This window comes from Porites lutea, chromosome 6 (genome assembly GCF_958299795.1).
Source record: "Porites lutea chromosome 6, jaPorLute2.1, whole genome shotgun sequence".
In the NCBI taxonomy this organism is placed as follows: domain Eukaryota; kingdom Metazoa; phylum Cnidaria; class Anthozoa; order Scleractinia; family Poritidae; genus Porites; species Porites lutea.
In genome coordinates this window covers 1,858,256-1,872,736 of record NC_133206.1, presented here as the reverse complement: position 1 = coordinate 1,872,736, position 14,481 = coordinate 1,858,256, and the positions used below count along the sequence as shown (strand labels likewise).

The 14,481-nt window shown below is 40.0% G+C and overlaps 1 protein-coding gene across 1 annotated transcript; it reads left to right on the top strand.

Moving 5' to 3' along the window:
• Positions 1-6,371: 6,371 nt before the first annotated feature.
• Positions 6,372-13,646, top strand: LOC140940840 (uncharacterized). The gene is made up of 2 exons (XM_073389802.1): positions 6,372-7,679; positions 12,746-13,646. Exons 1-2 carry the CDS (start codon positions 6,847-6,849, stop codon positions 13,644-13,646), a joined length of 1,734 nt encoding a protein of 577 aa, XP_073245903.1. The 5' UTR covers positions 6,372-6,846.
• The last annotated feature ends 835 nt before the right edge of the window (positions 13,647-14,481 follow it).

Below are 14,481 nucleotides of genomic sequence, written 5' to 3'. Positions count from 1 at the left end.
AATTTAAAAAAACATACTAGCTAAATGAATTGGAGCAAGCAATGAAGCTATCTTGATTACAAAAAACGTTTTTTATTGTTGTTGATGTTTTCTTTTTCACCTGCACTTTGATTGCATACATACTCAAATGAATTTCCAACTGAATAGTAAAAATAAATAATTGACAGCAAAAAAAAAAAACAGCCTTCGCCAAGCGTCAAAATTAACTCCCGCAAACATTTATTTTAACTCGTTCAAGAAATTAGTGCCACACGGTGAACTTCCTCAAGGGATTTCCCATAAACTAAGTGGACGAGTTGAAATAATAACCCAACGACCTCGCCGTGATTGAGCTGTTTTAGGAACATTTCAGAGTGACTCTGAAACTTAAAGTCTCTTTGCGTGATGCCTTTTTGAGTGTTGGCTCTTTGCTTGATGCCTCTTTGCGTGATGACTTTTTGCCTGTTGCCTTTTAGGGTGATGCCTTTTTCTGCGTGATACCTATATGGTAGTGGCTTTTCTTAGTATTTCTTCCTTTTAGCCTGGTCTTTTTTTAACCAACTTTGACTCGGTAAATTTCATTTTGACTTAACCCTTTTCACTTTTCGGTTATTGGATTTTGTCACAGATATACCCTCATGTTAAATGTTCGGCCTTGTCGTGCTAATGAAACCGAAGGTCAATGGGCAAAATGATTCCATTTCTGGTTACGTTCTTTGGTGTCGTGGCTCTAAATGTAAACAGATTCTTGACTATCCATCATCAGCTTAGATATCAGGAACCTGTCAGTGACTAATAAGTGTGTTGTTGCTGTGATGATCTCATTTTGTGCGTTCAACGCATTCCTCTCCTTGCTTACATTGTGGTTACATAAGAGGTAAGAAGATTTCGTGTCAACCAAGGTCCTTTGTGTCGTTCTTAAACTGCAAGATTTATTTTGCTGCAGGACTCAATAAAAATCGATTTCAATGTGGGTCTGTGCTTCACAGCATTCAGTGCACTGTCATCTGTAAATAGTGGATCACGGATGTGGTTGTAAGACTGACTCTGGTTGTTGCCTTTTCGTCCTCCAGGTCTGTAAAGCTTTCCGTCAGTTCTATAGCAAATTTCTACGCCTCCATCACCTTGTGAAAATGCATCTGAGAGCATTGCTGACAACATCATCGAGAGGAGGGCTGGTGCGACAACAAATCCCTGTTTCATGCCAGTGTTGAACAGGAAATCTCTCGATATCTTACCATTGTCAACTGAGCACGTGTGCCAGCATTCTATCATGAAACTGTCGGACCATGTTGATGAAAGCGGGGGCCATCCATTCTTTGTCATGATTGTCCATAGGTCATTAAAGTAACCTGTATCGAACGCCTTGGTCAGGTCAACAAAGGTGGTATAGAAGTGCTGTTGTTTTGCGTAAAAACACCAGCGGGGCGAGCCGCAAATATCATACCTACTATACCCCTGTTAGCTTGAAAGCCTCAATGGTTTTCGGACAGGAGCCCTTGTTTCAGATGTTTGATCAGTCGATTTAGCATGACTCTGGAAAGGATTTTCCATGCAAAAGATAGTAGTGACATTCCTTTGTGGTTGTCACAGGACAGTCTATTTCCTTTTTGTTTGTAAAAGTGAGCAATAGGAGCGTCCTTGAAGTCTTAAAGGGGGAACACCTTTGGTTCGAAAGTACGTAAAAAACATGGGCACTGATGATTATTGCTCTTCAGTTTGCGGTTTGCAAGAGACAGCTTTATTACTAGTAGTCTAACATAAAGCCTTTGGGTAGACTCGATAGGTTTTTCACCAGGTTTACCTTGACTGCAAAGCTAACTGCTGTTTCCCGGGGCTCGTTGTTACTGCAGCCATTCCAGAAGAATGAACTTCCTGTTCCTTTTCCTGCAAAGCCGTCCTTGGCTAGTTTTGTTTTTGAGAGAGAGCAGTAATGCCAATTTTGTATTTGGCAAGCTCTGTAGCAATTATTTCAGTTCGTCTAATGGCGTGCATGTGGTCTTTGTAGACTTCCGAAAGGCCTTCGATCTGGTGGATCATGGCGTTCTGTTGACTAAACTCGCTGGCATGGGCATCACCAAGAGCTTTTGGAAATGGACACAGACCTACCTATCAGGCAGAACACAGCAGGTTAAGCTCCCGGGAGTCCTCTCCAGACATGGTGAGGTGATTGCTGGTGTACCCCAGGGCGGTGTCATTTCTCCTACACTTTTTAATGTGCATGTCAACGATATTGAGGACTGCATCCCCAGGAGAATACCTGTATCCACTTGCAAGTACGCTGATGACTGCACCCTATACGAACTTGTCTTTAAGGACTCTGTCAGTCAAATGCAGGATGCTGTGACTCACTTGGAAAGATGGGCTGTGCAGAATAAAATGGAGCTGAATGCTAAAAAGACCAAAGATATGTGGATCACCTTCAAGAAGTCCTGTCCAATTCCTGCTCCTATTAATATCGGGCCTACTGAACTGGAGAGGGTTTCAGAGTTTAAACTACTGGGTGTATATGTACAGAACGATCTCAAGTGGAATACACATGTCTCAAGTATTGTCAGCAAAGCGTGTAAACGGATCCACTATCTTAGGGTTTGTAGAACAGCCCATCTCCCCAGGGACATTGGTCTTACAACTTACATCACTAAGATTAGACCTGTTTTAGAATATGCCTCCCCTGTCTCGGGAGGGCTGCCCATTTACCTCGAAGAAGATCTACAGAGGGTGCAGAATAGGTGTCCAAATGTCATTGGTCTCCCTAGGGATACTGTTGAGTCACTTGTAACTAGGCGTCAGAATTTGACGAGGAAAGAATTTAAACGTATCCTAGAATCAGAAGCACATCCTTGTAAACGTTTTTTAGAAAAGCCAGTGGATCATGGCCATAATCTAGATCTTGTAAGACTAACCCAGCGCACCTCAGATTACCTGTATCACGCACTGTTAGGCACAAACAATCGTTTATTCCTAGAGGTGCTAAACTTAACTTAATTTGATATGTATATATAATATGTAGTGTTTTGAATTTTTATTGTAATATTACCGTAATTCTTATCGCCAAAGGTAATAAATAAAGGTTGTTATTAATGTCTGTCGGCAGGGCCAGCCTTTCCCTTGTCTAAAAGTGTACGAACACTCCATGTACCAATGGTGAGCTCAGTAAAATAATAAAATTGTATAGTTTTTGTGTTTCCACCGCTTGGCGGAATCCCTACCAGCTGTGGTACACTGGTCCGGGTGGAATGAGGCACGTAATGCTTAGGTCACCTTTTCGAGACCCTTCCTCGTGCTAGGAGGTAAGCAGTTCGTTTCTAAATAGGTCTGCTCAGTCACTCAGGGTGCTGAGGGCTTCCACTGCTGCTTTGGCCAATGAGGGACACCATGCGAATTCCTAAGCAACCTGTGCGCAGGTTGACGGCTGCAGTTGCCAAAGAATCCACTGCTTCTACGTCGTCGCTTGCCCAAGGCCACAGGTCTTTGGTTGAACTGACAACAGTTCTGGTTCGAGTCATGAATTGCGCGTGAATTAGTTTATATTGGGGAAAAATAGACCTTGTCACGGTTTTCGACGCCATCTTGACGAGTAGGCAAACTAAAGTTGTAAACTAAAGCTGCAAAGCAAAGGATTGTCCAAAAAAATTTGGGGGCGTACCTGTGCTTAAATTTCTCCAGAGGCTTTCTTTAGCTTTTCCATATATTTGTCTGTAATTTTTCTGGCACTTTCTTACAGACAAATGTATAGTAAGTTTTAAAAAGTGGTTCTAGGTCTTCTAGTGCATGTTACGCCCTCAAATTTTTTCAAGAGAATCTTTAGGAGTAAAGCTTTAGTTTACAAATCATATTTTTTTCAAAACAGCCGTTTTACGGAAATTATTCGACATTAGATTCTCATACAATCACTGTAATTTCTCACGCGTTTGCCTACTCGTCAAGATGGCGTCGAAAACCGTGACAAGGTCTATTGAGCAGCATCGTCAACAATCTCTCGTCTAGAAGCATCTTCACCCAGAAGGCAAGAACGGCTGGAGATGAAACTTGATGCAGGAGTTGCCGATCATGCGATCAATAACAAATAGATATCGTGAACACAAATTGAACTAGCCTTATCGATGGCTAGCTGTTTTTCCGATTGTAATGCGTTTCAGAAAATATTTGAGGGCGAACAGCTGGCAACTGGACCACGTAACCGGAAAAACGATACCCTGGCTGAGAGGTCTACTCTCGACATATCTATCATCAGATAAACTGCGCTCACGTTTTGATAAAGCTTCCGGTGTTTTCTGGGCTCGTTGTTCCTCGCTGTTGCGGCTTCTCGTCAGGAATTAGTAAAGAAGCCAGGAAAAAACCTAAAGCACCCAGGGTAGATAATAGAATGGGACTGTATACTACTATAGAATGGAAATGATTGGGCAAATAGGGACTGTTGAACGTTCTTAACATGTGTTCTTCTTTGTATTTCACTTGAACTACTTTGAATTAACTACTTTCGTCGACCGTCAGACGCCTTCACTTACTTGTAATACTTCACATTTACTTGTAATTCTAAATAAATCATTTGCTATGCAGTTCTTTCTTTGCAAATTAGCAAGCGTCGGCCAGCTTTCACAAACCCTTTCTTCGCTAAGTACCATTCAAGGCTTAGAACTAATTGCAGAGGTGCGAAGATCTCCCAGTAATGAACTAATTTTAGCGATTCCAGAAATCAGCTTTTTAGATCGAATTTTAAACGAATCTCGGTTATCAGCTTATCCACTTCAGTCCTTTTTAATGTTTTTGCCTGTGTGATTATCTGAAAGGAAAGAAAATATTGGCGGATAAGTTATGCCTTACAAGAGGTCAATGTTTGTTTAATTACAATATGCATTATATTAAACCATTCGCAAAATTAAGTCTTCCTCTGCTTTTTGTTTTTTATTCGTTTTCCATTAGGATATCTTTTCCATCTCTATTTTTGTCAAAGACGCATCAAAGCGCCTTTAATAGTAATTTATTGCCCCCAATCCGAATGCAAATACGGCGATTTATTTTTGTCGTTGATTTTTTTTCCTGAGTTAATACTGTGGCTTACGTTGAGTATAAGTTTTGCGGATTAAATGTTACACTCTAAACTTATTGGCCAAAAAAGAAATGAATACCAAAAGTAAACAGATAAGTTTTATTGTGGCGAAAATTTGCGTCGGATACTTTGCTTTTGTAAGAGCGAAGAGCGGATGGTTTGATTGATCGACTGTCATGAATCTAGTACTAATTGCGTGGAGTTTTCTCCTGTGTCCGTGACTGAAGCTTAAATTTGAGTACATGCATGACGAAATGTCAAATGCAAATTCTTAATACTGGCGTCAAGTCATCTCACTAAGTTGATATGTATTTCAGTTCTGCCGGGGGGACAGTGTGCTCTGGTGAAAGCCATATGGGTATGTCCCACAGTAAAGAGAGTATAGCCTATTAATTCTGAACAGAACAAACGAGAAAACATAGGTTGCTCTTCCAATCAGAGAAAACGGACCATTATACAGTAAAGCAGATGGCGATAAAAAACTACTTTTTGTAGTTTAATTTTTTACAGGATATGGAAATATAGAGCTTTGGTTATAGAAATTAGTATCAACCTCGTAGGGCAGTTTTTATCATTAGAAAATCAATTGAAATGAGGTAAAAAAAAAAAAAGAAACATGAAATTAGAGTTTCAGGCGTTTAGCATAGAGGGTTTCAAAAATATGTATAAGACAAGCGGCGCATACTCACGAAAAAAGGGTTGGAATTGCTCCTCCCGGATTTCATTTTATGAAAGTAAAATTTTGTTTAATTTTTCACTCTGAATGTAGAGTAACAAGTGCAGGGTGGATTAAGAGACATCTGTTTGCAGCTTATTTCGGCTTTTTATTTGTTTTTCTTGATGTCTGCTCTTATACCTTCTGGGTATTGTACAAGTACAAGAAAACACGCCCACATATAGGCAACATGCTGTTCTATGAATAAGGTGGGCGCCTTTTGAAACTGAGTTTGGTTTACCGCCTGGAACCGCAGGTTCTCCCTCAAGCTTTGATGGCTTAATTATAAGGGGAGGTTCGGCCCGAAAGGGTGGCATTTTCAGGTCTCAGATATAGAAAAGCGCAGGAATTTCACAAGTTGAAGTATGCGCAAGGTTAGGGAAATAAGTCATTTAGTTATTCAAAGCGAAGTTTAAGTAAAGTATTTTGAACAGACGCTTTTTATGGTTGGTTCATTTTGAACTGATTTATCAGTTACCACATGCAAATGACGGGAAGACTTCCTGTCTTCGCGCTGTTTTATTGGTAAGAAGCAATTTGAGAGAGATGCCTGACTTCAATGGAACAGATATGAAAGCGATAGCTTTTCTGACCAAAATGGTATAAAAAAGGTAAGGGGTCCCTGGAACTCCGGGTGGAGCCTTCCCGTATAAAACTTTGTTAAGTACCCCCCGTGGTTTGTCAGTTTCCTAGTCGCCATCAAAGAAGTAAAATGTCCAATTAATTGTTTCAATGTGAAATTAAGACTTTTAAAAACACACAAAGTAATGGCACTCTAAGTGTCAACAAAAGACAGTTTATTCACATTGACCTAGTTACTTGGCTGGAGGATCAAACGATTCCGTGTCAGTTTGTGTTCAAGCGGCCGATGAGTCAAATCGCTTTTTACAGGTTCACCGAGGAGAAGTGCGGTGTGTAGACCTTTGTATCAAACAGAGACTAGGCGTTTCCTGAGCCTTGTCTGTGCGCGGGTAAAAAAAAAAAGAAGAAAAGGCTTCACAACACTGAGCTTCCGACAAGAGCTGCACATATCATTTGAGTGCCAGCAGAAAGCCTTTCTGGGCTTTATGAGCATAGGTTTCATCTTTGCCAACGAGAGATGACAGATATCTTCTATTTTTCGTACGTCACTAATTGCTTCGCAAATGGCTTCTTGTGTTATACCGCCGTCATGTTAAACATTCTTGTTATTCAGGTAATAAGAAAAACTACATCGTTATCAAATAAGACCTTAAAGACATTGCTCCTTAGTCTGGCTGCCTCTGATCTTGGTGTTGGCTTGGTCGTCCAGCCGTTGCACATTGCACGTCTTGCTATGGAGATGAAACACATGACGGAAAACAATCCAAACTATAGCAAGATATACAAGGCTTTTCTCCTTACGGCAAATACGTTTGGTTTTGCTTCGTTCTTTTGTGTCACAGCTCTGAGTGCAGACCGATTTTTGTCTGTTCATTTCAATCTCAGATATCGAGAACTTGTGACTCACAGGCGTGTTGTTGGTGTGGTGATCTCCATTTGGGTCATAAGTGCATTTCTTTCGTTGATTAGAATATTCATCTCTAAGAAGATCATGTACCTTATTTTTGCTGCAATCGAATTTACTTGTATAATATCTGCCGCATACTTTACTTTCAAGATATATGTGGCCACGCGTAGCCACACAGGCCAAATCCGAGCCCAGCAAGTGCAGCGTTCATCTCAGAATGGCGAAATCAGGATATCACATGCTACAAGCCTACAGATTTCGGTGATGATAACAATTGCCTTATATGTCTTATTTTTGGTTTGTTACTTACCACAAATGTCTGTTTTATTTGTCACTGCTGTCTTTGGGCAAAGCGACTTTTTAAAGATGTTATTACACTGCACGACAACAGTGGTTTTTCTTAATTCATCGCTAAATCCGATTATTTATTGCTGGAAGATGAGGCATGTTCGAAAAGCTGTCTTGCACTCTTTGCGAAGGACATTTTCAATGCAATGACAGCTGAGGAAAGTTTTACTATTTTAACAGATTGAGTGGTCTGTAATGAGACCTTGAGAAAAAACCCAACAAAGTGATTTGCAGACGATGTATAAGGAGTTGAACATGAGGGAGCGTATTATAAGCATCGACGACTTAGACGTCAACGAGAACGAGCTAGAACGACAAAAAAGCAATAGGTTTAGATAAAACAACAACTTTACACGTACATCACGCTTTTTTGTACATTTCTTTGCCGTCGTTGCATGACTACGACGTAAAAATGCTTAATTTCACGTTTTTGTGAAGGACGTGAACACAAGACAACTTACTTTACAACTTCGATACGGTGTTTTAGAATTCGATACAGTGTTTTTAGAATTCAACTCTAGAAAAAAATTTCCAACATTTAACGAATTAACTGAGATGGAATAAGCGCGATAAAGTTTGAAGCAGTTTTCGTAAGTTTTCGTACTCCGTCGCCGTCGTTGTTGCTTCCCTAAATTTTAAGTCAGTAAATTTAACTCGTAATTTACAGTACATTAACTGAGTAACCTGAGGCCGACGGTGTGCTCAATATTTTGCTTACCTCCATCCAATCAGTACTGATCCGTTTTTCGGGTTTTTAAAGATACTTAAATCTGATTAAAGCTAGAAGAAAAGAACAAAGTCGAAATAATGATTTGAGGTGCATGGGAGTCGGACTCGGCTCACAAAAATTAACATGCTTTCTTAGAAAAAATAGGTAAATAGAGAAATAAATAAATTCGGCTTTGGTCATTTGGTTCCATAAATGTCATAAATGAACGCCAACAAAAGCTTTTTGATTTTCTGTCTGGAAACATTGATATTCTTGGGAAAAAGAACAGAAAGGTGCGAAGTAAATTTACCAAACTAAGGCCTAGGCCAGACCTCGAACTTTACTTGAGACGAACCAAACTCTGTGTTTGACATCTGGCTCAGTTAAGTTCATTTGGCTGAGTTTGGATCTTCAAACACGGCTAAAGATCCGGGAAAAATGTCGATCTTCAAATGTGACGAACTAAACTAATGAATTAAAAATTTGTATGATAATGTTTATTTAGTTTCTTACGGGAGAAAATTTATTAAAATTGCTTTTTGCTCTGATTCAGTTGACCCAACAGTCTATCTTAACTTCAGTTTAGGTCGACCCAAATTCGAATCTGGTTCGTCTCATGAAAAATTTGACGTTTGGCCTAGTCCTCACTTCCAATGTGATCTAAAATAAAAGTTGAATTTTGATGCTAGCCTGATACTGTAATTGTGTTTAGTTGATGTCATTGGCGAGAAATTCTCAAAGAACTTAGAACGTCGGTTGTCATGGCGATCAGATTTAATATTTCTTGATCTACCCCTTTTACGTTCTTTCCTTTGCTTTTACTACTACCTATGTGAGCGTTTCCATGAAAATCGATTCGGCGCTAGACCGGCGCTGTTCGAAGTTTCCTCCCTTGTCTACTTGCTTGTCTCGCTCAGGTAAAAACTCAACGAAAAACCCTTAAATTCATTTGAATACCCGCCCTTTTTCAGCTACGCGAGCGATAATACACAAGATGAAACTGCGTGTTTGTGGATATTTAAGTAAATACCCTTCACTGGATAGTTCGCATCCTCGGAGACCCAGGGGCAGTCATTCGGGTCGGGAGAAAAGGCTGTACGTAAGTTTTCAAGTACGGGCATACTTGAAAACTTACATCCCGCCTTTTCTCCCGACCCGACTGACTGCCCCTGGGTCTTCGAGGATGGATCGTTCGGTGATATGAACGTTTTTGATATTCCTGCACTCAGAATTTTCTCTGTGAATTCAAAAAGTTGTTGTGACCGACCTGTTCTCTTGTTCCACTTCAGATTCCTCACATTACCATAAGAGTTTAGAGGAGGGCAGGCATTTCGGTTTTACTGCGTGGTTCACTTTAGTAGGTTACTTTAAGCATAGTTAATTGAGTGGAATGGTTATGAAACCCGTCAGACTCCTTTGTTATATGTTTTTGTGGACCTGAAAGTGCACAAAGTTCAAAAGAATTCCTATCATTTTGATTGTATTGACCAATAAAAACGTTGCATTAATTTATTCCGTAACAATTTGCCAACAGAAGACAAAGGATTGTGCACTTTCAGGGTGCTTCCAACATAAACTGCAGCACTGTTGTTTTTATCATTGATATTTGCCGCTTTTCATAACCAGTCTCCTCTAATAACTATGCTTTAAGCCTCTCTTTGTTATTTCAAATTTTGCACTGCAAAAAACTTTGTAGTACACCTCTTTATGAACCGGCAACTAGGAATTCCACCGGAGTCAGACAAGGCTGTCCGCTCTCACCAACAATTTTCAACATCTTTCTGGAGAGAATTATGACTGACGCAATGGAAGATCACAAAGGAACAGTAAGCATCGGAGACAGAACAATCACAAACTTACGTTGGCAGGAAAAGAGGAGGTGCTAGCCTCTCTGGTGGATCGCCTGGATAAGACCTCTTCAGCCTTTGACATGGAAATTAGGGCGGAGAAGACCAAAGTGACGACCAACAACACCGGTTGTATCAGCACTGACATCAGGGTCAACGGTGAAAAATTGGACGAGGTTGACAGTTTTAAGTATCTGGGCGCAATCGTCACGGACCAAGGTTCCAAACCTGAAGTACTGTCCAGAATTGTACAGACAACAGCAGCACTAGCAAAACTGTATGCTGAAGACCATCTGGAACAATAAGCATACCTCTCTTTGTTCAAAAATCAGACTAATTGTGCGCTCTCTGATTATCTAAGTACTGTTGTACGCTAGCGAAACCTGGACATTGACTGCGGACATCCTGAAGAAATTGGAGGCCACTGAAATGAGATGCTTTAGGACACTGCTTGGCATTTCATTCAAAAACCAAATCACCAACGATGCAGTCAGAGACAAAACCAGGCAAGCCATATAGGGCCCTATGATGACAACTTAACCACTGTAAAGAAACGTAAAGGTGATGTTACACGAGACGATTCGCAACGACGATTTTTAGGGCAACACAGCGCTGCGACATTGTTTCGAATGGTTACAACATTGTTCCAGCACTGCAACACTGTGTTGCGCTAAAAATCGTCGATGCGAATCGTCCCGTGTAACATCACCGTAGGTTAAGGTGGTTTGGGCATGTATCATGTATCATCAGGGCTTGCCAAGACAATCTTACAGAGAACAGCTGTGCAAGGAGGGAGACGAGTAGAGGGCAATGGAAGCGTTGGGAGAATAGCATCTTTGGGTGGACAGGGTTGAAGTTTTGCGACGCCCTAAGAGAATCTGAAAAGAAAATCAAATGGAGGGAAAGGGTTGCTAGGTCCATGGCGCTCCAACGGTCGCCATGACTACGGGGTAGAGGCTATAGTGTAGGTGCAGTACATTCCACCCACACTCAGGTGTCTAATTCACTGAAAATTTTTTGGGGAAACCAGCTTGTTCGCCTGTCTCCACTTACTAAAACGTTCTTTGTGGCAACAAAAGCATTGAAAAGTTTGCCTCATATCCTCAAGATGCAAATTATTTGATTGTGTGCTGTCACTTAGGGAGTGCTTGGTTACCATTAGCTTACTGAGTCCAATCGGTAAATTGTCACTTGCATCCAACTTTCGCCAGGCCTTGAAGCACCAATTCCTATGATGTCGAGGTTCTTTATGAAGTTGATATCTTCATTGTCTGCGTAGACAATCAAGTCTAAGACATCTCTGAACTCTGCACATCTTGTGAGTTGAACCTCAAGCTAGTTGCTTAGCTACAAAGTGGTCCTTGTTATGCAAAGACCAGGCCCAAATGTAATAAGGCTCTTAGCCATAATCCCAGCTGAACCTGACCATGTCATATTCACCTGTATAATTTAATTAACAATTATGAATTAGGCGCTGAGTATCTTATGAAGAATTATAGAGATCTCGGAGGGTGTTATCCGCCTCGGGCTACGGCCTCGACGGATAACACCCTCCTCGATCTCCATAACTCTTCGTAAGATACTCAGCCTAATTCATTAATTGTTAAATATTATATTTCCATAAAAAATTGCTAGATGGAGCAATTGATAAACGAGCTTTTTCTAATATACAATCACCTAATTCATTAATTGTTAAATATTATATTTCCATAAAAAAAATTGCTAGATGGAGCAACTGATAAACGAGCTTTTTCTAATATACAATCACCTTTTAATATGACTAATAACTTTGTTTTAATAAGGCTAAAGCCAGATAACTCCACCTGTTTCTATTTTCAAACCTTTTAATTAATATTTGAACACTTAATGTAAAATGCCTATTATCAGGAACGCTTCCTCTGTCACTTAATTTATTTTACTGTCTTCAATTAATTTCCATTGCTACTGACCATACTACGTTTTAAAGACAGTGAATTATGTGTTTCCTTCAAGTAAGTTCATTTAAAACCGGTTTGCCGAGTTCAGTTTCAGTTTGTTTATGTTTCCTTGGCTAATGCTGGAGGCTGTTCCCTTCGTTAACATCTTACCACCCGCGGATATAAATTAAATGTCATTCTGCTGACAAAATAAACATAGCAATTAAATGCGTTTTGCGATCTTATACCGCCTCTCAGAAATTTAATTTTAGAGTGCAATTCAGTTATTCGATTTGAATAAGATGATTTATTCTGCCTTTAGAGAAATTGAAAAGTGTTTCTATTGTCTGCGACTATGAATGGGAAAAGATATATTATCGAAGCCAACGCTATTAACAAACTGATAAGCTGATAAACAATAAGACGAAGGATCAGATTATATTTTGCTCATCTGCCCAGGTTCAGTGTCTTCCGCTTAGTCGACCGGTTAGAGATTGTGATGGTGCTGAAAGTCCGAAGATATATTTTGGATCTGATTCTTAGTGGGAGTTTATGAGCAACCTCTTTGAATCTTTTCTTGTGTGGTTAAGAAAAGCGCTCAACAACCAAGAGCGAGAAATGATACCATTCTCGGTAGAGATGTCCTGTCGAGTGCATGTCAGAAACGCAACTTCGAGTTCAAACTGACCTAGTCCACGAAAAATGACGAATACATATTATCTGTCGTACGTCACTAATTGCGCAATCAACGGCTTCTCGAGTTATCCGGCCATCATGTTGAACATTTTCACCATCTATGCCATTGAGAAAACTACAACGTTGCCAAATAAGACCTTAAAAACACTGCTCCTTAGTCTGGCTGCCTCTGATCTTGGTGTTGGCTTGGTCGTCCAGCCGTTGTACATTGCAGCTCTTGCTATGGAGATGGAACACATCCCGGAAAACAATCTAAACTATAACAACATATACAAGGCTTTTCTGCTTTCGGCAAATATGTTTGGTTTTGCTTCGTTCTTTTGTGTCACAGCTCTGAGTGCAGACAGATTTTTGTCTGTTCATTTCAATCTCAGATATCGAGAACTTGTGACTCATAAGCGTGTTGTTCGTGTAGTGATTGCCATTTGGGTCATAAGTGCATTTCTTTCGTTGATTAGAATATTCATCCCTAAGAAGATCATGTACCTTATTTTTGTTATAATCGAGTTTACTTGTATAATATGTGCCACATACTTTACTTTCAAAATATATGTGGCCACGCGTAGCCACACAGGCCAAATCCGAGCCCAGCAAGTGCAGCGATCATCTCAGAATGGCGAAATCAGGACAGCACATGTTACAAGCCTACAGACTTCAGTGGTGATAACAATTGCCTTATATCTCTTATTTTTGGTTTGTTACTTACCGCAAATGTCTGTTTTATTTATCACTGCGGTCTTTGGACAAAGCAACTTTTTAAAGATGTTATTACACCACACGACCACATTGGTTTTTCTAAATTCATCGCTAAATCCTGTGATTTATTGCTGGAAGATGAGGCATGTTCGAAAAGCTGTCTTGCACACTTTGCGAAGAGCATTTTCAATACAATGACAACTGAGGAAAGTTTTAGTCTGATTTTAACAGATTGAGTGGTCTGTAATGAGACCTTGAGAAAAAACACAACAAAGCGATTTACAGAGAATGTAGAAGGAGTTGAACGTGAGAGAGCGTGTTATAAGCAACGACGACTTAGACGTCAACGAGAACGACAAAACGACTTTGCACGTGCATCACGCTTTTTTGTAAATTTCTTTGTCTTCGTCGCATGATTACGACGTAAAAATGCCTAATTTCACGTCTTGTGAAGGACTTGAAGACAAGACAACATTTTTCTTTTTCTTTAAATTTCCTGAACTTCGATACAGTGTTTTAGAATTCAACTCCAGAAAAAATTGCCAACATATTTTTTAACGAATTAAATGAGATGGAATAAGCGCGATAAAGTTTGAAGCAGCGTGACTTCACTTTTTAAGTGAAATTTCTGTACTCCGTCGCCGTCGTTCTTGCTGCCCTATTTTTTAAGTCAGTAAATTTAACTCGTAATTTACAGTACATTAACTGACAAACCAGATTCGACGCATGATACATTTTCAGTGAGTTCGTGCGACGTATTAGTAGTGGCTCAAATCTTCTCAATTGTTCATAAAGTCATTCTGGAAGCTTGATTTTCCTCAGTTTTCATGAAACGCAAGCTATCCGCAATCTTTCGTGGGGGAGTAGCACCTGATTACCATGTCGTTAAGAATTTTCAAAAATGTTCATCTCATTAGCATGACATAAAAGTGGGACCGCGTAAGTGAATCTATGACTGTATGGGGAGTTAAACAAACAACCGAGTTAGGAACCGAGTTAAGAACCGAGTTGGGACCGAGTTAGCAAACGAGTT

Excerpts from the sequence above, each read along its gene's own strand:
- LOC140940840 (XM_073389802.1), top strand. The coding sequence starts at position 6,847 with ATGACAGATATCTTCTATTTTTCGTACGTCACTAATTGCTTCGCAAAT. Across the intron at positions 7,680-12,745 it reads ATTTATTGCTGGAAGATGAG|TAGTCCACGAAAAATGACGA; the intron begins GCATGTTCGAAA and ends TTCAAACTGACC.